Raw genomic sequence first — 23,009 nt, 5'->3', positions numbered from 1 at the left:
GAATATGAGTTCTTGACTCCATGATCAGAACACTTCATATAGAGGGTTTATTAACTGAAATGTAGACTAAGCTAGGCATAACTATTGCAGAAGATCCAATGCCATTCTCCCATCATGTTCTCTCCGCCCCCCCTGGCAGCTCGGTATCGGTTTTGCTAGAGTAGGTCTTGCTATGTGGCCTCAACCGTCAACCGCGGTGCCATTCGCGAACCGAAAGTTAATATAAAGCTAGAAAGGAAGCCCATTCTCAAAGCAGGAGGAACGTACTTCTATGGACCTCACGCCCTCGGATCAGATCTTAGAGTGTGTAGTCAAAGATGATCAACCTATCCTTGCCCTGGAAAAAGGAAACAGTCTTATGGAAACTTAGGGGCTATGCCTCTCTGTTCCCCAAATTATGCAAATCAGGACAATTTGACTGTAATATATCACAAACTCTATAGGAGTTCCCCGAAACCTTGTTCATTTCACTGAGCTTCTGGCCGCCTCGTCGTTAAAGAAGCAACCTCAGAATTCATGGCATCGAGTATCACTAATGAGCGAGGCGGCAATGTTTGTATCATCGATCCATTGGATCGAAAAAAAACTGTGTGGTGCTTTGTTCTAAAACTCCATGATATTGATCTACCGTCTTCCAGTAGTGAAAAAAGTCCGAAAGCGTTTTCTGCACCACTCTTGCTCCTATCATTAATGTCCCGATGATGTAATTAAACCGTCCATAAACGCCTATGCTATATGTCCCATGTATCTCGTTATTCTTCATCCATTCTGAACCAGTCTGGGTGATCATAATATTCCCAAGTCTTGATACCTGTGGGCTCTTCCTCTTTTCTCTTCTTGGCCTGCGCAAAGATTTCACGACTTTTCTCATCGCGCATCAAGTCGGTAACCTCTTTGATGTTTGCTTGCGCTTCATTGACTGAGTTCATGAAAGCTGCAAACATGACATCGGCTATACATAGGTGACGGGTCAGCTCAGGATGTTTCAGAGTACGAGTGGACTAGGGAGCCTACGCGAAGGTTGCTTTTGCACAAGCGGCTTGATCATCTTGGGGATGGTGTCGTTCAATTGCCGGACCTGAAACAAGAGCCTGATGAGCAAGTTTGCATCTCGTTTTCTCACGTTGAAAACGACGTTACCTTGATGTGCAGAAGCTTGAGGCGTTTCATGGCTTCCTCAAGGCGCGCCTCATCCCAGCCATCCTGGCCGGCTGCATTTGGCGCCTGAGCCTGAGCCTGATTTTGAACGGCAGGCTGCTGGTTCATGTTTGCGAATGGGGTAGGAAGACCGGTAAAAGATAGGGTATCCAGAAGTTGATGGCGCTGAGGAAGCAACACGAGATCGCAGGTGGCCGAGCGAATGAGAGGCTTGCGTGGACAATGGGGAAAGGATCAGACTGGCAAAAGTGGACAGGGCTCTATTTTTATTCCGAGATGGATACAAAGGTCTAACAGAAATGGTCAGTGCTTGCACTGTAAACTTTGTTGACGCAGGGAAACATTCTAGAAGTAAGGAATGGATTGGATGGACGCATACAAAGATTAACTGTGTCTTCGTCTTTGCCTTGCGTGACGTGGGGCAAGCGTTGTTAGGGGAAGGGAAGAAGCTTTGACGTTTAGATTCCCGTTGGTGCAACCAAGTTCAATGAGACCGTAGGCACATGCAGTTGAAGTAAGGTACCTAAGTCGAACCGTTTTGAGGGAACGAGTCTCGATCGAGCAAGGGACCAGGAACCAGGAACCGGTGACCCGTATAATGGGACTGCAACTGTAGCTGCGACTGAACTGAACTGAACCCGTCAGAGTAAGCCCGCACCGTGTCGATCGATAGAGGTGACATACCTCGAGTTCTTTGTCTAGACGCCAGAATTGCCAGTGTATCACGGTCATCAAGAAAAAGGGTCTACGAGAGAGACAAACACCTCAATGTTCATGAAACAAGTCGAAGCCCGCAACTGCTGCGTCTACCCGTATCAACCACCAACTCTAACGCTCTATTCAGCCCGTCCGTCACGTGCTTGGCATCCATACAAACAGCTTTGAAGCCTCAAGCCTGAGCTTCCTCACACCCCCTTCGAACCGTTTCCCCGTTTCCACCTCGAAAACCTGATTTATATCAAGGCCCAGTGCCTCCGGCAAGCACATCTCTTTCATCACAAGCCTGCAATAATTCTTGCTACTTACTGTACATATAGTCTCTGCCTTATCTTCCATCGTCGCACCCGCTGAAGCTACACAAAGTCACCATCTCTCAGCACGTTGTTTGACCCCTCCACACCCTTCCCTCTCCGTTCATACTGTCTGGTACCTTACCTCGCCTTGCTCTGCGCGAAGCTACCTCCCCTGGTTTGTGCTTGACGTACAAAACGACGCTTCGCAGCATCCATCAGGTACGTAGATTGCACCCTGCTGTCACCTACGGCCCCGCCTTTCTGCAGGTCTGGCCTGTGAATGGTCCGCCTGGCCCGGACCGGATCAACACTAAACCTTGTTAGGTCCATACTTGTATCACAGTTAGAACAGTGCGGGAAAGTCGAACCCAGCCTTTTGCATACCTGCCCTGTGTACTGCAGCATCGCGACCAAAACCAACAGCATCTCTCGTCCATTCGCGATCTCATTCTCCGCCTTGCACCCGGTCTTTTTAAAGCACTCCGAAGCCATTTATTCTTGGGCAAACTTATTTGCCCTCCCCGCTTTATCTAAACCGTTCCGTTACAACCGCCACCCTGGCTCAATCACTCGTCATGCCGAATACACCACCTCCAGCGCTATTACCCCCACCAGAAGGTATATTTAGGACCTTTGAAGATTTGATGGCTTCCGTCCAGCGCGTTGCGAAGGACCAGGGCTACGGAATCGTCAAGCTGCGCGCTTCAAACTACCGCGACGGAAAACCTACCCGTTACGATCTCGTTTGCGACCGCGGTGGTGTCAAGTACAACAGCACTGCTAAGAAGCGCAACCCTTCGACGCGCAAAATTGATTGTCCCTTTCGCGCCAAGGCCGTTTGCGAAGTTCAGCTCGGAAACCAATGGCGTTTTGCTATCCAAGAGGGACGCCATAACCATGAGCCACGAGCTCCCTCTGGCACGCCTGGTCAGGAGAACGCGCCGCTGGCTACATCGATCCGATCTTTCACTAATAAGCTCGACCGCCTGAACCACGACATGGCCCAGGGTCTAATGCGCATCGAGCAGCGCCTTGATAACATCGAGAAGCGCATGGACAGTCTTGAAGCCCGAGCTGGAGGCGGCTACGAACCACGCTTCCAGGCTATTGAACAAAGACTCCAGGGAATGGAAGGTCCTCGCATGGATGGGATGGGTATGGACGATGTCGAAACACGTCTTCTAGCCTCGACGGTAATGTAGGAAACTGGCCAGATAGGTGCGGACGCGCGGCATCTCGCCATGGACGATCACCAGTGAGTATCAACATACCTGGTGGATCTGTCGGGAAACATCAACGCCTACAATGGCGACGGAGTTCATATCAACAAAAGTGGTTCACAGCGAAGTGACTTGTGAAAGTCATGCGGTCGTTGGTGGTTCTCAAGGATTTTTGCTAATGACAAAGTACGAACTGTTCAGGGCGTTTAGGGAAAGGAGCCTACAAAGTTGAGGGCTATGTGAGATTACTACTACCCTTCATGAGGTTGCGCGCATGGGATTGATTCGTTTGTTCTGTTCTTTTCGTCTTGTTACCCTTCTGTCTCTATTTCTTGGTACGAGAGGACGGCTTTCTTATTGTTGAGGGAGGTATAAAGTCTAGTGTGTACATTAACAAGTTGGCAATTAGCCGCGTGATGTTTGACAGATTACTATTCACAATCGTATCAACCATTGTCGACATGTTTTCTTTCTTTTTTTTTTTTTTGTTGCCCATTTTGCCCTGTGCTCCGACTTGATCTACGATAGATGTTGCTATCCGTCTCAAGCTTGGCCATGTCTCGAAATGCTCACTGACCAGGGCCACCGAGCTTGGGCCCTCTTCAACGCACGTTTCCATGTGGTATTCCCCTTGTGGACATGGCCATCGACGCCTCGCACACTGTACGATGGGTACGTGCCCATGTTCGTCGAGGCAAACAACGTTTTCTGGTAAACTCTAGATCACACCGGCCCCACGCCTTGGACAGATCTGTCTGCGACGACGATGCTGTTGCTTTTCGTGACATTTCTCGGGCCTGAGCTTACCAAGGCGGTTGAGTACATCTTGATGCGTGTTGATTGTGGTGTTAGTAAGGAGGTGTTGGCTTAGTGCTGGGGCTTGAACGTTGTGTACACGGGCACGAGAAGTATCGGATGCATAGCGGAAGAATCAAGATCCAAGCAAGATCTAGGGGGATTACAATCGCCTTTGTTCTTTGAGGCTGGATTGCATATCCCTTGGTCTGAGCTATTTTTGTATTCAACGATGGGCAGTTGATTGGTTGAGTTTGATGATTTTGTTATAGGCTACCTATAGAACATGGAGAGGCGAGATTTTCTTACCAACAATTACTTGCTATCTTTCAACAGATCGCGGCATCATTTCGACTAAAACATGGCAATCGTGCAGGCACCTCCACCAACAACAGATCCGAGGAATTGACAATGCAGTTAGTACTTAATTGAGTTAGTAGCAATGCATCGACAATGCAATCGCCTTATGAGAACTTCAGTTGAATCTGAAGCCTGATGTCAAATGAGACCTCTGTTTCCAAGAGCTGTCCTTATTCGTCACCATGAAACACTGGATGATAAGTCAGAAATTCCAGAAATGGCGCTTGACCACCGTAACTGATGGAAACATACGCATGGCACCATAGTACAAACGGCTGATGCTTAGTCGACGGGTGCCGCCTCAAACGCTGACAGACAACGAGTGAGCAAACGACACTAGATCCCTGGCAGTTGTGCAAGGCGCCTGACCGTTGGTTGATACTTACGGCTGAGAAACCTCAGGTCTGCCGAAAAAACTGCAGAATTCAAGCTGAAAAATATCTGTGGACAATTCTAAGACATACATGCACATGTAAATGCCATTGGTAGCCTCCAAACGCCCGCCAAGTTACGTAGTCAAGTTGGCCAAAAGTTGATCAAGGCAGAGGTGAAGGTAATCTGCTATTGACTGTGCATTTTCACACCCGGAGATGTTCGGAATTGCAGGTATCCGTGGATCTGTTGACACCCGTGCTATGTCTTCGAGGAGACTATCCGCACATAACAAGGCCCTGTTAGGGATGCAGGCTTATGAGATACGGCGGCTGCATGCATTCTGCCGCGTGCGTGGCCAGATCCGCGGCGCCTGAATTGGCAAGGGCCGGCACGTTGTGAGAGTGACAGATCCTAGTTGTTTGTGCACACAAGAACGCAGCCGGCATGTCTTGTGTCACCTGGAGGCGCCGGTGGAGTCCTCATAGGAGTAAAGCCCCGGCGTTGACGATAAAGATGAGCTTTGGATGACATCTCGAGTTTTACTTTGTGATAGTTTGGCCAGTGAGAGCAGCAACAGAATTATTCTCACATATGCTTGGTGGGTTTCATTATGAATTTCGAACGTTATTACACAGGCTTAAAGGGATCATCAGACAGGGGCTGGCATATGGTTGCTTTTGTCAACACGGGTCGAGTACTGCACTCGGCCGTGTTGGGGAAGTTGGACTCAAAATCGAGCCCTGTTGACTTGCAACTCAGTTGCGTACTCGTGTTGTTTGCTGAGAGGGCCAGGGGCTGGCAAGTCCTGCAATTTGGGCTGCTAGAACTATCTGACTGACTCTTTATGAGGCCAAAATGCGCCGGGAAGCACCACAGAGATATATGAGAACTTACTGGAAGAGCAAACCAGAAGAGTCCAAGATTCATATGATCTTGTAACAATGTTTATTTTAATCGTCAAATGCCTACTTGTCTAAACTACGTCTACATCATGAACAATATATAAACAGGGATGAGTTACCATATAGTGGTTTGCAGCACTACCGGAGGCTGCCTCGAATTCCTACGCCTCACTTAGAAGAGGTGCAAGTTCCGAAGCCGCTCTGGCAGCCAGTGCCACAGTATGCGCTCGTCTTACCACTAGATACGTTGTTAGATAAAAGATAGTAATGGGGTGATAGAAAGAACTTACCAGTTTCCACCCTTGGAGCAGCAGTCTCCGTATGTAGAGCCCTTGCAAGTCTGGTGATACTTGTCACCGCAAAGACCATTGGCCGAGACAATGAGAGCACTTCCGATAGTCCACTTGTTGCATTTTCCAAAGTCGGGTTGACAACCGCCGTCACAGTATCCGGATGTTGAGCCGCTGTAGAAGAAATAGTTGGTCAGTGGTTTGCCTGCTAGGGGTTAGGGTTGAAGACTCACCAGAAGCTGTTGTAGGAGCAGCAGTCTCCCCACTTGGATCCGGTGCACTTTGTGCCGCCATCCTTAGCACCGCATGTGCCATCCTTGGTAGCGGCAGTAGGAGAGGGAGCTGTTGAGCATATCAGTACTTGCTTTCTTATAGCTATTTGGGTTCAACATAAAGCTCCGAAACAGCCGAGTGATACCACATGCTCAAAGAAACTCTGTGATACACCGGGGCATATCTCGATGGAGTATATCGTGCAGGCGAAAGTACTTACAAGGAGCGGCGCTGTATACAGGCATTGAAGGCTGGAAGTTAGGATCAGTAACATACCAGTTCTCACGGACATCTCCAAGACACTCTCCGACGGGGACGGCTGTATATCCCCTGTCCTTGATTGTCTTGATCATGAAAGCAGTTAGGTTGTAAGAAGTTTGCTCCTGAACATCGTGGCTCAGCTCGATGTAAGCATTGGCCTTAGCATTAGTAGAAACGCCGTTAGAGAAGGTGTTCTTGCTGGTCTGTATCTTGTCAGGGGTGTTGTTCTCGAAATCCTTGGTATCAAGGTTCCAGTTAATAACATGATACCCAAGCTTGGTCGCATAGTCAAGGCAGCCGGAGACTCGGTTGCAGGTTCCGTACGGGGGACGGAGGTACTTGGGGAAGAACCCGAAGATATTGCGGAAGGCCATCTCGTTGTAGATTATCTGCTGCTGACGGACCTCGTCACTTGAGGCAGTGAGATCCTGGTGCGACCAGGTGTGCGAGGCGAGCTGATGACCTTCAGAGTACATCCTGCGGAGGATCTTGGGCCAGCCTGTGGTTTCATCATCGATCTGGCCCTTGCCGAGGTTGGTACCAGTGATGAAGAATGTAGCCTTAATGTTGTTCTGCTTGAGAACGTCCAAGACTTGGTCGGTGTACTTGTAAGGGCCATCATCGAAGGTCAGGGCGAAAGTTCCAGGAGTAGTGCAGTTGGTAATATATACGTCTAGGTCTGGTCAGGTTGGTGTTTCAAGCAGTGACGCTTAGATACTTACTATAGGGGACCTTGCCAGTGGTTGATCTGGGAATGTTTGCTGTGGTATCACCTTTAGGCTTCTTGCTGAACAGGAGTTAGGTCAGGCGTCAACTTATAGATCGGAAACCAACATACCTTCCATCACAGTTGCCGTTGCTATAGTCCATTTGGCATTGCGGTGAAGAGCAATAAGGCGAAGTGGTGCCACAGTAGCCAGCGGCAGAGCAACATTGTCCTTTGGGACAAGAGCCAATATCCTTTCCACAAGAGACTCGCTTCTCGAGCCCTTCGGACTGAGCTGAAGCATGCTCATGACGAGCAGCGATGTTGCACTCGGCTCCTTTGCGTCTGACCATAAACTCATGTGCAAAGACCATGCTTGGCAGAGCAGCCAGTGACAGGAGAGTGAGAGACTTCATTATGAAACACTAACAATTATCCAACGGATCCTTTTGTGCTGAAGAGATAAAGACTCAGGATCGACACAAACGTGCACCAGAGCTCTTAGATATAAGTAAGTTATATCCCTGACGAATCTTTTATTTTAGACTATTGAGTATTTCAAATCCTTGATGCCCGCCAGACATCTTCAGGACTGTTCCCGATCCGACCAACAGGCCTTGATGACGAGACCGGCGTTATGGATGTTTTCTCTTGTGGATAACAAAGATAAACCATTGACACAAAGTTCTTTTTTACTTTTGTTGAGTCCTATTTTCAGCTCCAATAACAATGACGAGGCGTTGCTGGCGTTGACGCTTCTTCTGGTAAAGACTCTCAGTGGGTCATGCAATGATCAAAAAAAGGATCGACTATACAATTGCTGATCGACTATTGGAGAAAGAAGATATAGTACAATGACAAGAGTGAGCGAATTTGGTCACTCTGCGTCATGTGAGGATCCCAAACTTGGAGTGCCATACACCATCAACAATTGATTGTGCCAAACAGGATTACTATACTTGGAAATGTTTAGCTCATGGCGTCTTACACCACCCCTTGTTCCTGGCAGTAGCCGCACTTTGCCAGGTGAGGTACGCGATCGACACGTTTTCAGAGGAGCTTCTGGGCCGCCGCTCCCGATTCTAGCGTGGTGGTTCCAGCCTTTGAACCATATAAATTTAAACGCCAGTCTTTCAGGTGGTGGGTGGGGAGCTGACGATCGCGCTTTGATGTCGTTGACGATGTTGAAAGAGGCGGTTTGGGGAATTTACAGGGGTGTCTTTGTTAGACTCGAGGCTTAAGCAGTTGATAGATCTGAGGATATACATGTGGGTGTGCATGTTACGTTACGTTACATACATCTTGAATGCTATCTATGCACCCATACTTGAGGCTTAATCAAGACTAGGATTAACATTTAGAAGTTTTAAGTCTATCGTATTGTGGCTTTGGCGTTCAACTACTGCAAACTATAGCCGAACTACCGGTGTTGAGCAATTGGCGGCACGTATACTACAGTCGGCCTCCGGACTGTTACTCCCGCTGCAGTCTCATCAACTTGGTTACTTCCGCTATTCAGCTGCGGTGAGACTGAGCCATTGCCAGAGTCCTCTAGTCTTTGCTTTTCCTGGACCTGGTCGTCAGGGGTTTCAGCGATGACCTTCCTAGTCTTGCCCCAGCCAAAGCTATCCATGTTAAAAACAGCAAATACCATGACTGCAATATTCAAAAATGGTCCGAGAACAACGAATATGAAAAGGCCAAAAAGATACTGAAATCTTTCCAGCATCGACTGAGGGAGCCAGACAGCCATGATAACGTAGTAGATGAGTGGTACGATCATAATGCCTGCAAAGGCCAAGATGATCCACCACGGCTGATGCATAAAAGCAACGATCATGCATCCGATAGAAGCAATTACAAAGACATTGAGACACCAAGTAAGGACATTAGAAAACGCAAGAATTCGTTCCCACCATTGGCAATGTCTTGCTGTTGTCAACAACAAATCGTTGCTTGTAGCTCCAAGTGTCCACCGGCGGCGTTGGGACAGGAAAACACTCCAAGAATGAGGAACATCCGTGTACGCTCGAGCTCTCAGAGCTTGTCGAGTTTGCGCCTCTGGGAATGTTGTAAGAAGCTGACAGATATGATTTCTGTCTTCAGAAGCGGTGGCTCGGATGCGTGTGATCATGCCATCAAGCGGTCTAGGATAATATCCAAACAGCTCAACAAGGACCTTGTCACCGCAAGTCATGTCGCAGATTTTTAGCAGCTGACAACATCCTGGCAGGCATGAGACCTTTTTCGTGGCAATGGATTGATGCAGTCGTCTCAAGCCTTGAGCAATTGTGTATTCGGCATTCTGATAGATTGACCACAGATTCCAATTGCCGTCCTTGAAATCGACCGCAACATAGCCACAGACGCCCACAGTATTTGGGTATTTTGATTCTTTGAGCAGCTCTGAAATGCAGACCTTGTCAAAAATGGTGTCTGCATCCATGCCAATCAAATGGTCCACTTGATTGACCTTGACTTCTTGTGTAAGCCAGTCAGTCATTGAGAGCAGAAATTGCGAAGAAAATATGGTCGTGGGGTTGGTGTTTCTGATGTTGAATTTGTACAAAATCGAGCGGATAACAATGAGGCTATCGCGTTTCCCCTGATTCTGCTCTTTGACAATGCAGTAGAATGGGACGCCCTTATAGTAACCCCATGAGATCTCGACATCCATGGCTTGGCCATCCCAAGCTCTATAAGCTCTGGCGATCTTCTCACGGTGGAGTTGCTCGACAAAAATGTCTTCATTGAGGTACTGGGCTGTCGTTTTCTCCATTCCAGGGCCGCGGACACGGCCGTCGCAAATGACCATGATACCTCTCTTGTGGTTGTCAATGCCAACTTGATCAACCAGGGAATCTAGAGATTTGGTACATTCCTCCAGGGTTTCATTGTAACAAGGCATGACCATTATGAGATCTTCAAGGTGATCGGGCTCAATTATCTTCTCAGCAAAGATGAGATTCTTGAGAGTAAAACAGATGATGGAGGCAATCATGACGCAGTTGAGAACAAGGGGGAATGAGATGAATGGGATGTAGACATAGTAATAGCGAGGCCACCACCAGGAGGCGAAGATAAACATAAAACTTCATGATGTCAGAATTGTCTTTATCTTGTCGAGGAGTGTTGAGAGACTTACTTGACAGAAATCAGAAACGCAGTCATGATGTGCTTTTGCCGAGTGACTTTCCTCTGACCATACTTCCTCAGGTACTCATCCAAGTTCTGAGACTCAGAGTCAATCTCAACCTTGGGAGCAGGAGCGGCATTCTCCTTCAGGATTGAGTTGCGGGGAGAGGTTTGAGTGGAAGTCGCAGTGTAGTCAACGGCCTGGATCGAGACATCTTCAACGCTATACACCGACCCGCTATCCCGTCGTCGAGCTACTGGTTCAGGTAGTTTTGGACGAGGAATTATGAGGTCTCTTTTGCGAGAAGACTCTCCAAGAGAAGGGCTACTCGGCTTAGTGGGAAGGTTGGACGAGAATTGGGAGACGGATGCCTGGGCAAAGGAAGACTTGTATGAGAGGGAGGAAGTGAACAATGAGGGGCCAACGCTTTCATCAGACGATCTTGCGTCGTCTTGACTAGTTCTCTCCAGGATATCTCCCAGAGATACATCATGGAAGTGGCCATCATTGTCTTTGAGAACATATTTGTTGTTTGAACCCTTGGTAAAGAACGAGGGGAGGGGGGGATAGCTCTTTTCCTGATGGGTTGGGCTTCTCCAGGAGTTACTCTGTTGCATGTTAGCAAGGCCCTAATAATGAGAGAGTTAACTTACAGTCCTCTTAGCAGTATCAGCTTCTGAAACATGCAAATTCGCCATGTTGTTGGTAGTACAAGCAGACAATGGTTCTTGAAACGGATGAAGGAGAAGTTAGAGCAGATAGCAAGGAGCAGACAACTTCTACATCAAGAGATGAGTTATACTGAGACTTAAGCTCAACATAAGCATCATTACTCGATCTTTCACCCCTATCATAAAAAAACACTCCTTTCTCTTCCTCGGTCGAGCTCCATGCTGCCCGGTCTGCCAACTTCTCACCCGTCAACTCTGACGCGATCACGAGCTCAGACATCTTCCACTGACGTCGATCAACTCCACGCGTGAATCAAAATTTTCTCTTCATAATCGCTTGTGTTTTGACCCCTATCACCAAGTCCAAACGGGGCTTCGTCTTACACTGAGCGGGTTGTCCGAAGTTGATCGCGATGATGATCATGACCAGATTAGAAAACCCGCTACTAAGTAATTCGAAACGCAAACTAAAGAAGAGTAGTTTGCTAATCAGGCAAACGTTCCTTTGCCGTCGAAACTGGTGTTGACTCTGATGCCACCAACGTCACGCCGTCAGGTGGAGGGCCGTTTTATTCTCTCGCAGGCCAAGACGCGAGACTTTCTGCTCCACCGATCGAGGAACCAGCTCGATCGGATTGGCAAAGTTTTGCAACGTCCGGCAGTTGAGAGAAACTTTTTAACCGTTCTCTGAAACCAGATATCTGGGTTACCTGGAATGCGGTAAACCTTCTAGTGAGATTCCATGTTGGAATGTGGAAGTCAGGCCTTACAAGTAAAGTCTCTTATAATTGCTGGTTACTCATTATTGTATCAATGTTCTTCATTTATATCGTATGCATAGTATCTAAGCTAAGTTTGTGTCGCTTGACAGCTTGTGACAGCTTGCCTGAGCCCGTCACCTTCTACCAAGTCTTGTGGTGCCCACCACTTCCCTCGTTAGCCATGCACCCATGGGATCGTTGGAGGCAAACCAACACTCTCTAGCCGATTATTCAGCTCTCTGCAACTTTCAACTTATTTAGGAACTCCCGTTGAGCTTGTCCACTCACCTGAATTAGCTAGTCCTTGTCTTTAGGCCTCCCAAGTTGTGAAAGAGGGTGTGTTCCTCACCGGATAGAGACTCTCCAGCCGTAATGAGAATGTTAAATTTTTGCCTAATGTAGATGATTAACTAGCTGTATGAGGCTATACGTAAGTTCATATTTCTTTTTTATACCATGGAGACGTGAGTGGAACTTGGCGTGAGTCGTGAATATCGACAGTCATGAGCCAAACGCCATGAAAACTCGGTAAGAAAGCTGGGAACCCAATCAAACAGTACGTCTACAGATTACAGACTAGATTTATTTGCAATATCTCGTCCATATGCTCTCATGAGGCGTCATCATGCTTAAATTTCTTGTTTGTGGGTGGAGTCTTGGTGTTGAAGGGCCGGGTCAATGGCAAACAAGTTTTCCATGTGTCGATCCAGAGCAAAGTCTTAAGCTTGTATAGCTTGAATCTTTAGGACTGTCTAGTCAGTCTTAAAATTATGGCTTTGACCTCGTACAGAAACACCATGGGATTGTGATTACGGAATTCGGGCTCGGCGTATTCACGCCTACCGCGGAGAGAAGCTCCGAAATACAGCAAACATCAATGACATAATGATGGACAAACCAGTCGATTATATGGGCTAAGAGCTGAATATTACAAATAGCATGGGTGTAAGATCATTGATATTCTAGACATGGCGATATTTCGGAGTGTCGTCCAGTGCTAGTTTCTTGTTCACCATAGATACCTACCGTAGTGTCTTATTGCTCTCCGAAATTAAACGGCGAAGAACGTTTCCATCCTATGAATCGAGGTCAATAAAGTGATCTTCTTGATATTCAATTAACATCGCATGATCGTTAACACACATCCCCTCGATTCGAGGTGCCTCAACATCATAAGGAGTGAACGGTGAAACTAACAAAGGTTAACTAACAAACAGAAAACAAAGTGGATGCGACTAATCTAGTCACGCTCTAAAACATGCAACAGAGCTTACAGCCACTGATGCGCCAACATAAGGAAACCGCCTAAAACACCATTTTTCCAACGTTTCCCAGCTTTGCCCCTCGGGAGGCGTCAGAATTGGCCCAATATAACCTCGTGTTGCCCTTGCAGAAGTCCTGCCAAGACCAACAGCTCCTGACTTAGCTTCCTTCGTTTATCTCCTTAGCTGAGACACTTTACTATATCGGGATGATCGACTTCTCAAGGCTCCTCATGGAAAAAATCGACGTCGACTGGAATGCTGAGCTAGGAGATTGAATCTAAAGTCGGACGATTTTGGTTAATGCTCGCGATTGGATACCTTTAGTTCCTATGGATTAGCGTTGTGATTAGAAAATTGGTAGAAACGATAGAGGTAGTTTGTTTCATGAGAGTGATGATCTCATCGTGGAAACACCGTTGAGAGAGGCGGTTCGCTTCGGTGTTGTTGTGAGAAAGATGAGTGATCTTCAGGAACCAAGCACAAGCTAGGGATCTTGAGCAATAGAGCTTGGAACATGGAAGTACAATGGCTGAGGTCATATAACCAGATGTCTCTTCACAGAATGTCGGTCAGTTACGTTCATGCTTTGACTTATACCTCATTATTTACCATATCTTCTTTATCTGTTCAACAGCAATGGCTCAAGTAATGCCACCAAAGCCGATGGCTAATCTCCCAGCCTTGGTCGAGAAGGAAACCCTTCCATTGATACCTCCCGGAGATTATTCTCCTTGGAAGCGTCTCGATAATAGCTTTACTGTTCATCCTGACAGCCCTCCCCTGAGCTTTCCATCGTCAGATACAGATGATCTTGATCAGTCACTGTGTCGGTCTGTCGAGGTCAGCCAGAACGATGAGCCAGTCATTGCAGTCATTGGTGTTGGCTATGTCGGCACACATCTGGTCAGCTCATTCTCCTCAAAATATCAAGTCATTGGGTTTGATGTCTCTGCCAAGAGAATCAAGGACCTTGGTCTTGAGTATCAAGAGCATGAGAACATTTGTCTCTCCAGGGACTCACAAGACTTGCGAAGAGCTACGCACTTCCTGATATCAGTGCCAACACTTCTCAGGCCTGACAAAACCATCGACTCATCCTATCTTCGTGATGCGTTGAAGACTGTGGGTGAAGTGGCTCGTTCTGGGTCAACGGTCGTGATTGAAAGCTCTGTGGCGATCGGTATGACCCGTCAACTACTCGGTCCATTGGCTGCCAACCGCCAGTTCTTCGCCGGCATGTCTCCTGAGGTAAGTCTTCCTTCGTTCCTATTTTTGGGTTCATATACTAATGATTCATAGCGAGTTGATCCTGGCCGCGTCGAACCTCCTGTCCAGTCCATCCCAAAGATCATCTCAGGCTTGGACGATATCACCCCAGGCTCCCTCGACGCGATAAACAGAATCTATTCTACTATCTTCGAGACCGTTATTCCTGTTTCGAAGCCAGAAGTAGCCGAGATGATGAAGCTTTATGAAAACTGCCAGAGAATGGTCTGCATCGCCTATGCCAATGAAATGGCAGATGCATGTATCCCACACGGCATCAACCCATATGAAGTCTGCGAGGCAGCCTCTACAAAACCATTCGGATATATGCCGTATTCTCCTGGTGTCGGCGTGGGCGGACACTGTATCCCAGTTAACCCCTTCTACCTCCTGTCAAATAGTCACTTCCCTTTGATCGAGTACGCTACACTTGCGATGCATTCTCGACCATCAAGACTAGCCGAGAGGATGCTCAAGAGACTGAGACAAAGAGTCACAGTAAGAACACCTCGGGTCCTTGTAGTGGGTATGGGCTTCAAAGCTGGCCAGTCACAGATTGACAACTCCCCAGGAGCAGATCTCGTCAAGAGTCTCGCTGTTTCGCGAGAAGTGGATGTATGTTGGGCAGATTCTCTGGTCAAGCAATCTGCACTACCTCAAGTACGTCGTCTCTTAGATGAAGACTGGCGGAACGATGTCCTGAGAAAGTTTGATATCATTGTTGTGGCTTCCAGGCAGGCGGGTATGAGTTTTGATATCCTGGATGAGCTGGATGGAGTTGAGATTGAGAGGTGGTGTCAATGATTCATAGTATGGCAAACGTAATTCGGCAACGCAGATATCCATAGATTGTCAATATTGCAATAAATTATGTATCGTATTGCATAAAACACACTGCATTGCGTTTATGCAAAGCTGTTGTTGCTGATGGCTTGTGTAAGTGGCAACTGAATTCATACTGGTCGGCTGGCTGGCCACTTCTTGCCAATTCCGCTTCTTCTTTGGTGCCCGATGATCTCATGTTTCCTTTCGTGACAACTATAAATAAGACAGTTTTTCTTTTTCAAATCGCTCCGCAAACGCCTCTTCCAATAAATCATCGACTACTCTTGGACCAACGAAAACAGACCAGGCCCAATCATCAACCACAGCCACCTGTGGGTCAATTACTGGGCTGAGTCTCTGTACAGCATGAAACTATTGCTTATTGGTACCTAAAGCATTCTCTTATAAGGCCTCTTCTTTTTGTTCTTTCTTGGCTTCTTCATTGTTATTTGCGTCTGTACAAAATGTCGAACCAATACATCAACGCTGTATACTATCCCTCGTGGCGCTGCTACAAAGAGCGTCCTCCTTCATGCCTGGACACTGCTTCAATCACTCACATATTCTACGCCTTTGTCGGGTATGTTTCCAAAGCACAATGATTCTCTCAAGCTAATGCAAGCAGTGTTAACGAGGATGGTACACTTCGAGTACGTAGTCCCACTCGAAACCCTGTATACTGTTCATTGACTTCATCTGTAGTCCATCGATGATTGGGGCGACAACAATAAAGTAGTTGATGGCGAAAAGGGCTGTCTCGCAGCACTTCGCAAGTTGAAAGGCCAGCACCCTCATATAAAGACACTCGTCTCGATTGGTGGTGGCTCTAGCAGTAAGGAATTTCCTGCACTTGCAGCAAGCAAAGCAGCGAGACAAACTTTTGCTCGCCAGATCAAGGAGTTTTGTGACGCCCATCATTTCGATGGAGTTGACAGTATGTTAATATCCAGTTGAAAGCTATTCCAGAGCTGACTAGTAACAGTTGACTGGGAGCACCCTCAAACTCCAGAAGCTGGAAAGAATTATGTTCTGTACCTCCAGGCCATCCGAGAGACCATGCCGGCTCCCAAATACCTGCTGACAAGCGCTCTTCCCACTGGCGAGTACTGCCTCAAACATCTCAACTTACCAGTCGTAGCGCAACTTCTCGACTTCCTCAACCTCATGGGCTACGATTTCACAGGCGGCTGGACCGACGTCTGTGGTCATCATGCGCAGCTTCTGCCTCCAAGCAACAACCTTAACGAGGTGTACCCCGCCCTTCGCAAGTCGTGCCAGCGCGGCGTCGACTACCTGACCTCGCAGGGCTTCCCCAACCGTAAGATCATCCTCGGCATTCCAGTATATGCCAGATATTTTGGACAGGCTCGTGGACCAGGCCATCCTTTCAAGGGCTCAGGCGAGATTGACTACTGCGATTTACCGGATGAATGGGTAGCAGGCGCTAAGGTCGAAGAATCCATTGCAGCGGCATCCTTTGTCGATACCAAAGGAGACAAAGGCTTTGTCTCGTTCGATGTTCCTAGCACGGTTTGTGTCAAGGCGAGGTATGCCAAAGCAATGTGCCTGGGCGGTCTGTTTTACTGGACGGGTGCTGGCGATCGAGCAGGTCCTGAGAGTTTGGTCGCTGCAGGATGGAAGACACTTCATTCCAAGTAGCCGCTCGACTACAGCGGATTGATTCATAAGTCACGCAAGATACTTCACGTGAGGCTGATTTAGGGGCTGAGTATGGTCCAAGACTTACTTGTGAGTTTTATTTGTTTTTTACCTACCGTTACCTACCGTACCGAAGGGCGTATAAGAGGCGAAGTCCCTGCCTTTATCCGCCGATGATTTGCACTATCAAAAGCAGATCCCACACGAGCCAAGCTATTCTGTCATTGAAAGAAGACATACCTGTGAAATAAACTACCAATTTTGGTGGTGAAATCTGCCGTTCACATAAGAGAACTCTGAAAAAGAAACGTCAGTAATATCACGTTAGTGGTGGGCTTACCTTGTGAATGGTATCATTCGAAAGCATCAGGATTCATGAACTGATCCCATAATGCGTCCATCTCTTCCTGGCTCATCTCTTCCGCCTCCGCCGCTTTCGCTTTATCTTTTTCCTCCTGTGCAGCCAGACGGTCTCGTGCTTCCTGTACTCGACGTTCCTCGTGAAGTTTATTATACGAGTCAACTAGTCCAGCAAACTGGGGAATTTCAGATTTCGGAATATTGTTCGTCTGTGGATTCACCAGATCCTGTGTGTCTAGCATCAAATCCTCTGGGTTCACAAAGACTCCGGGGGCATCGGAGACAGATTCTTGAGTTTGCGGCTCGAAGTGTTGGTGCGGAGCCATCTGACCGGGCTGCACGGACATTATAAGAGATGGGATCTTCTGCTGCCCCAGGCTCTGATACTGAGGAGACAGTTGAGAGCCATACTGAAAGGCTGGCTCCCATGGGAAAGCGGGCATTGTCTGCTGCTGGGGGGCCGGGTCTTGACGATCTCTCATGTTTGAAGAAGCAAACTGGGGAGGAGAGGCACTTCGGCGACGATCGCCAATCTGTTGAATAGAGGGTGTAAGAGTACAAGAAGCTGGGACACTGCCTCGCCTAGGGGTTATCAAGGCTACTTCCCCTGTAGAGCCGGCTGGTGTCTTCTCGTGGCTCCCGAAATTGGCAAAATTGTTGCTCGGGCTTTGCATTCTAGGCCGACGTGTATTGCTGGAAGCTGTGGGCGCTGACTGTGCCAGCGGAGCCGACTCATCATCATCATCAGCCTCAGGCTTTGCGATGGCACGGCGACGTCCAGGCCCATGAATCGGGCGAGCTGCCTCTTCTCCTACAACATAGTGCTGTAGGAGAAAGTGGTTCTGGCTGAGTTGACCACGGTTTGAGCGACTTGAGCGGCGGAGACCCTGCTGGTCGTTGGTGGGAGTCTCAGCAGGAGTCTTAGGGGAAGAATCGGCCATTTTGACAAGTTGCTTTCAGGTGTTGGTTTACTCGTTTGTGTGCTGCTGAGTGAGCAGTTGGGGATGATAAATGCCTTAATTGCTTCCAAGGGCTATTTATGTATGCCATGATTTCGTCTGCCACTAGACTGGAGATACACTGTTCTTCTTTTCTTTGGCATCTCATTGTGATGGACTTCAGTAAATGTTCAGCACTGAGAAGCTGTGTTCTCGCAAAGGACGCACTAACATCCAATAACGGCCTTGCCTGAACAGAGACTTCTGCTGTACCATCCCTTCGCACCAGTTAGCAAGGCGCCTGTACTAGAAGGCTGGTTAAGGGTGGGAAGTGAACAGCAACCTAATAAGAGCAATATTATGATCAGTAATCTGCGAACAAGAGGCAATGGGAGGAATCTGGTCGTTGAGAACTCCATTAACTGTCATTTTCTGATGAAAGAACAAGGTTGGGCGCGAAACCCGTTTCCTTGTTGTTACAAGCGCCAGAGCCACTTTAACGCTTCACTTGTGCGGTAAAATCGAAGAGTGTTGACGCGTAGATATCGAAGGCTTAAGGGTGAGATTATCGTGGCTTTTCGTTGATGGTGTTTCACTTGGATGGAAGGAGGCAAGATTTACATGCGTCAAGCTTGATTTTGGAACACCCATGTTAGAACCTCCCTTTAGGAGAGGCAAGAAAACTTAGGACCTTTATCCCAAGTGCCAAAATAACTGATCTAGAGGTCTCCTACGCCAACCCTAAATTTACCTAAATCTTTCTATCTCTTAGGGTAGAGATCCTCAGTTTTCTTGCTCCGTGAGGGCCTCCTTAGTCGCTTAAAAATATGCCGCCAAGGAAGATTATACTGTTAATCAACCTCAGTGGAGACAAACAAGTAATGGAAGATAACTTGCGAAATAATTTATCCAATTTGCAGATGTTACCTTTATTTCAAAGTGTGTTCATGTTTGTAAGTTCTTTCAGCCAGAAACAAAGTGATAAAGAATAAAGAGGGCAACCTGTACCACGTACATCATGTGTGGCGTGACCTTAACACCGCCACTAAGCCTACGTCACTGAGCGCCAAAAGATGTCACTGGTAAGGAATCGTAGATCGAATTACAGAGAGGCCTCTGCCACGGTCCCTGCCAAGGCAGCGATTGGACTGGGCTTGTTATGCCAACGAGATATCGTATAAAGTTGATCTGCAACCCCCCAACACCTTATTTTCCTCGTAAACAAGCTTCTTTCAACGACATCTCTTCAACTTCAACACAAAGGTGAATACAAGCCTTTCCCTTCCGTCAACCATACCTGAGCTAATGATATCCATCTAGATAACCTACACTTTCAAACTTGCACAACAAACAAACAAACAAACAAACAACATCATGGGTCTTTTCTGGTCAAAGGGAGTCGGTGGTCGCCATTTCGGCACCAGTGTTCATGTTGACAAGCATGGCGTCCGACGGGGCCCTTGGCGATTCTCTCTCGGAAAGTTCAGCTGCTTCCGTCGCTAAGTAGTTAGTCGCTTGGCTGCACCTAAGCAATCTTCTGACGGAACAACAAACGTCTTGACGGCGCTGGAACGATGACACGACAATAATGGATTCTTAGGAGTTTTGGGTCGGATGAGGGATAAGTATTAGATTATTCCTCCTAATACAACTTGACTTTTCACAAAATTGATCTTGGCTGTGATGACGATATATTTTCTTGGTGTTTTGATCATTAGCTACAGGGTAGGTCTAGTGGAGTTCCGGATCCACATTCAACTCCGACTTGTCATGGCTGCTCTTTGAGCGTGAACGCGTACCTGCCATTTCAAGTTGAAGACATTGACTTCACAACTGACTTCAAACATGACGGAAATATTTTCATGAGCCATTCGAACAATTCGAAGTGTCATGGCGCTACTCAATTTTACTCTCAGTGAGGAAGGTGTTTCCGCCTTTCGCGATGCCCTCATCTGCCTGAACAAGTTCAGCGACGACGTTTCACTCGAGGCCCGCAAGGATTCAGTATGTTCAACATGTGCCAGAAGGCTCCCATCTAGCTCATTACTCACATCTCACCTCTAGTTTACTCTCACTACCCTCAACACCTCAAAATCCGCTTACGCAAGTGTCAGATTTGCGACGACCAAGTTCTTCTCCCGGTACCAGTACCAAGGAAGTCACCAATTCCGTGACCGTTTCTACTGCACACTCTATATCCGAGTAAGCTCAATCTTCCGTCAAGGCATAGATGGACCTCCTCACTGACAACTTGAAGGCTCTGATCTCCTTATTTCGAAGTCGTACGGGCCCTGATTCACAAAGAGATGCAGAGAAGCAAACGCTCATCGACAGATGCGATGTTGCAATTGAAGATGGAGAGGGGGTTCAAAGTCGATTCATCGCACGTCTTATCTTTCGAAATGGACTAACTTCCACACACCGTCTGCCATTCGAGGTCTCTGTCCCAGTTCATGCCAAATTCAACAAACAAGATGCTCCTCACCACTGGACAATCTCTTCACGCACATTGCGGCAGCTCATGGATCACTTTGGCCCTGGTATCGAGTTCCTCGATATCAACACTGATGGAGATCATGTGAATTTTACTTGTTTCAGTGAGAAGACTGTGAGCGAGGATGGTGCGCATCTCTTGACAAAATGCTTGCCTATAAGCTGACATTGAATAGCGGTCTTGAAAAAGCCACTCCAAACGTCAATCGCCGTCGAAGCGGATGAATTCGACGAGATTGATGTCGAAGACAAGCTTCACATTGTAATATCCGTCAAGGACTTCCGCGCTATCATTCAACATGCTGGCATCACAGGCAACGATGTGTCAGCCCGATACTCAATTCCTACACAACCCATCCAGCTTTCGTATACTGGCGACGCTATGTCATGCGAATTTCTCGTCATGACTGTTGGCGAGCGCGGGACCAACACTGGCCAGAGGACTAAGAAAGGACGCAAGAACGCAACTCAGAATACTGGCCCGCGTCTTGAAGCCACATCACGGCGGCCGAGCATGGCTCCTCCAGAGTCACAACCAGCACCCGCGCCAGCGCCTCCTCCCCCATCGTTGCCTCAGCATAATCCAACACCACAGATGAGCGCTGCTAGAGCCAGCGCCTCGCGCGTAGGGGCGTTTGACCTTCGGCCCTCGCAGAGACCGGCACCACCTGCGACTAACAGGTCCGAGAGTCTATTCGTTGAGGATGAAGGTTGGGAACCTATCAATTACGAGGATGAAGAGCTTGCGGAGGACAATGCTAAGCTGGGATGGGATCATAGCATCGATCCTGTAAGTTGCAAAAGCCCTTCTTTTGACCGCGTACTGAATATAGTAGAACGCTTCTGATATGGACACGAGCCGCTTCTTGGAGAACCTTGCTCCTGTTGAACCTCAAGCCGAAATTCCCCATCCGCCACCAACAGATGCTGAATCAACATACATTGAACCAACACAAAAGTTGACAGAGGTCGAAAGTCTGGCCCTGTTCCCCGACTGAGGACAAGAAAATGTTATGAAGGACGAAAGATGTGGCATCTAGACGAGTATATTCACTCAGCTGTAATGAATACCCAACTGGTGGCACACCCTGCCCCGACTTCTCCTATTTTAGAGCCCGGGGGAATGAATTTAGACGAAGCAATCACATTCCACCGTCCTTTGACATCGTTATCCTCAACTTGAGGTCCACAGTTGCCGTGTTCGCCCCATCCCCATGATAGAACATCGCCTGCGGTAGAGAGAGCAACAACATGTTCGCTGCCGATTGCAATCTTGCTCAGCTCGGGTAGATTCGGTGGAGGTAGTTGTCCGTGATCATCTCGTCCCCAGGCTTGTAGAGAACCGTCCTTCCCCAGTACATAGATATTTCCCCAACTTGAGCCTACGTCCTTCCACCCAGGACATGTCTCGGGTGCACCTGATTGAATTTTCCATTTGTCTGAACCCAGAACCTTGATGTGTCCACTTTGTGGGTCGCCGAATAGACATGTGAATTCTCTGCCACAGACAGCTCTTGTGATCTTAAAGTCGATGCCCTCGATCTTTCTAGGAGCATGAAGTACTTGACCCGGCTCACCAGCTTGGGACTTTCTCGCATTACCCCAGCCGTAAGCATCACCATTGTCGAGAACTGCAACGACATGTCCCATGCAAGCAGCCAGGTCGACAACTTCTGTTCCTGAAGGTGGAAATTCTCGAATTTGGGTTGCTGATGGTGTCCGAATGATGAGTTCTCCCAGACCTAGTTCGCCTTTCATACCCGCCCCGACACTAAAAACTCGAGTCTTCTTTCCATCTGCATCTTTAGCCACAATGATAGAAGCCTCCCAGGTTGCTGTGATCAAGGCAATCTCGCCAACTGGAGATTCTCCATCCTTGGTAAGCTGAATCTCTCGAAACACAGCTGCATCTGGACCAGTGTTCAATCCACATGCACCAGGCGTGGGATCACCACTCCAGTAAAGTTGGCCGGTTTTCGTAAGAAGCAATGTGTGGTTCCCACCCGCTGCGACTTTTGTAATGGAGGAGGTTGGAGGGTCAGGGTGGAAGAGGACCTGCTTCGGCACTGAAACGTCTTCTTTGTGGCCAATGCCCAGTTGACCACAGCCATTTGAGCCTAACGCAAACACGACCTTCATTTTTCAAAAGAAGCGAAATTATGAAATGAATCAGTGCAAGTCACCAAAAGCTCCTCTCGATATTCCGAGTACTTCTCTTGACGCTGAAGTGGGTAGCTTCATAGATCCACCTATCGCTATAACGCGAAATATCGTTGGCTTAC

The 23,009-nt window shown here is 47.9% G+C and overlaps 10 protein-coding genes across 11 annotated transcripts; 5 read left to right on the top strand and 5 right to left on the bottom strand.

Moving 5' to 3' along the window:
* Positions 1–752: 752 nt before the first annotated feature.
* FOIG_04179 (uncharacterized protein) lies at positions 753–1,266 on the bottom strand (the record flags this gene model as incomplete). Its single annotated transcript, XM_031202305.1, has 3 exons — positions 753–952; positions 1,015–1,078; positions 1,141–1,266. The coding sequence occupies 3 exons, from the start codon at positions 1,264–1,266 to the stop codon at positions 753–755; spliced, it is 390 nt and encodes a 129-aa protein (XP_031067752.1).
* Positions 1,267–1,831: 565 nt separating this feature from the next.
* On the top strand, positions 1,832–3,968 carry FOIG_04178 (uncharacterized protein). Its single transcript, XM_031202304.1, has 2 exons — positions 1,832–2,390; positions 2,496–3,968. Exon 2 carries the CDS (start codon positions 2,747–2,749, stop codon positions 3,371–3,373), a length of 627 nt encoding a protein of 208 aa, XP_031067751.1. The 5' UTR covers positions 1,832–2,390; positions 2,496–2,746; the 3' UTR covers positions 3,374–3,968.
* A 2,023-nt stretch (positions 3,969–5,991) lies between these two features.
* FOIG_04177 (uncharacterized protein) lies at positions 5,992–7,769 on the bottom strand (the record flags this gene model as incomplete). The annotated part of the gene is made up of 6 exons (XM_031202303.1): positions 5,992–6,061; positions 6,114–6,287; positions 6,347–6,455; positions 6,607–7,320; positions 7,370–7,434; positions 7,486–7,769. 6 exons carry the CDS (start codon positions 7,767–7,769, stop codon positions 5,992–5,994), a joined length of 1,416 nt encoding a protein of 471 aa, XP_031067750.1.
* Positions 7,770–8,636: 867 nt separating this feature from the next.
* On the bottom strand, positions 8,637–11,187 carry FOIG_04176 (uncharacterized protein; the record flags this gene model as incomplete). Its single annotated transcript, XM_031202302.1, has 3 exons — positions 8,637–10,445; positions 10,499–11,097; positions 11,143–11,187. The coding sequence occupies 3 exons, from the start codon at positions 11,185–11,187 to the stop codon at positions 8,774–8,776; spliced, it is 2,316 nt and encodes a 771-aa protein (XP_031067749.1). The 3' UTR covers positions 8,637–8,773.
* Positions 11,188–13,547: 2,360 nt separating this feature from the next.
* FOIG_04175 (uncharacterized protein) lies at positions 13,548–15,340 on the top strand. Its single transcript, XM_031202301.1, has 2 exons — positions 13,548–14,434; positions 14,486–15,340. Exons 1-2 carry the CDS (start codon positions 13,823–13,825, stop codon positions 15,254–15,256), a joined length of 1,383 nt encoding a protein of 460 aa, XP_031067748.1. The 5' UTR covers positions 13,548–13,822; the 3' UTR covers positions 15,257–15,340.
* A 401-nt stretch (positions 15,341–15,741) lies between these two features.
* FOIG_04174 (uncharacterized protein) lies at positions 15,742–17,053 on the top strand (the record flags this gene model as incomplete). The annotated part of the gene is made up of 4 exons (XM_031202300.1): positions 15,742–15,857; positions 15,903–15,927; positions 15,980–16,211; positions 16,260–17,053. The coding sequence occupies 4 exons, from the start codon at positions 15,742–15,744 to the stop codon at positions 16,934–16,936; spliced, it is 1,050 nt and encodes a 349-aa protein (XP_031067747.1). The 3' UTR covers positions 16,937–17,053.
* A 236-nt stretch (positions 17,054–17,289) lies between these two features.
* On the bottom strand, positions 17,290–18,440 carry FOIG_04173 (uncharacterized protein; the record flags this gene model as incomplete). Its single annotated transcript, XM_031202299.1, has 1 exon — positions 17,290–18,440. The coding sequence occupies exon 1, from the start codon at positions 18,235–18,237 to the stop codon at positions 17,290–17,292; it is 948 nt and encodes a 315-aa protein (XP_031067746.1). The 5' UTR covers positions 18,238–18,440.
* Positions 18,441–19,362: 922 nt separating this feature from the next.
* FOIG_04172 (uncharacterized protein) lies at positions 19,363–19,908 on the top strand. Its single transcript, XM_031202298.1, has 2 exons — positions 19,363–19,497; positions 19,555–19,908. The coding sequence occupies exon 2, from the start codon at positions 19,609–19,611 to the stop codon at positions 19,735–19,737; it is 129 nt and encodes a 42-aa protein (XP_031067745.1). The 5' UTR covers positions 19,363–19,497; positions 19,555–19,608; the 3' UTR covers positions 19,738–19,908.
* Positions 19,909–20,006: 98 nt separating this feature from the next.
* Positions 20,007–22,933, top strand: FOIG_04171 (uncharacterized protein). Of its 2 annotated transcripts, XM_031202296.1 has the most exons (5): positions 20,007–20,238; positions 20,299–20,436; positions 20,492–20,855; positions 20,904–21,517; positions 21,564–22,933. In XM_031202296.1, exons 1-5 carry the CDS (start codon positions 20,125–20,127, stop codon positions 21,723–21,725), a joined length of 1,392 nt encoding a protein of 463 aa, XP_031067743.1. In that variant the 5' UTR covers positions 20,007–20,124; the 3' UTR covers positions 21,726–22,933. The 2 variants fall into 2 exon arrangements, with proteins under 2 accessions (XP_031067743.1, XP_031067744.1); XM_031202297.1 differs by having other exon boundaries at positions 20,009–20,238; positions 20,904–22,933.
* Positions 20,521–22,949, bottom strand: FOIG_04170 (uncharacterized protein). The gene has a single exon (XM_031202295.1). It carries the CDS (start codon positions 22,864–22,866, stop codon positions 21,778–21,780), a length of 1,089 nt encoding a protein of 362 aa, XP_031067742.1. The 5' UTR covers positions 22,867–22,949; the 3' UTR covers positions 20,521–21,777.
* Positions 22,950–23,009: the final 60 nt, after the last annotated feature.

Source organism: Fusarium odoratissimum (genome assembly GCF_000260195.1).
Source record: "Fusarium odoratissimum NRRL 54006 unplaced genomic scaffold supercont1.5, whole genome shotgun sequence".
NCBI lineage: Eukaryota > Fungi > Ascomycota > Sordariomycetes > Hypocreales > Nectriaceae > Fusarium > Fusarium odoratissimum.
The sequence above is the reverse complement of the archived record's forward strand: the minus strand, read 5'-3'. Positions and strand labels throughout refer to the sequence as shown.

Coding starts and splice junctions, on each gene's coding strand:
- FOIG_04178 (XM_031202304.1), top strand. CDS start 2,747: ATGCCGAATACACCACCTCCAGCGCTATTACCCCCACCAGAAGGTATA.
- FOIG_04175 (XM_031202301.1), top strand. CDS start 13,823: ATGGCTCAAGTAATGCCACCAAAGCCGATGGCTAATCTCCCAGCCTTG. Junction 14,435..14,485: donor TCGCCGGCATGTCTCCTGAG/GTAAGTCTTCCT, acceptor AATGATTCATAG/CGAGTTGATCCTGGCCGCGT.
- FOIG_04172 (XM_031202298.1), top strand. CDS start 19,609: ATGGGTCTTTTCTGGTCAAAGGGAGTCGGTGGTCGCCATTTCGGCACC.
- FOIG_04171 (XM_031202296.1), top strand. CDS start 20,125: ATGGCGCTACTCAATTTTACTCTCAGTGAGGAAGGTGTTTCCGCCTTT. Junction 20,437..20,491: donor ACTGCACACTCTATATCCGA/GTAAGCTCAATC, acceptor GACAACTTGAAG/GCTCTGATCTCCTTATTTCG. Junction 21,518..21,563: donor GGGATCATAGCATCGATCCT/GTAAGTTGCAAA, acceptor TGAATATAGTAG/AACGCTTCTGATATGGACAC.
- FOIG_04170 (XM_031202295.1), bottom strand. CDS start 22,866: ATGAAGGTCGTGTTTGCGTTAGGCTCAAATGGCTGTGGTCAACTGGGC.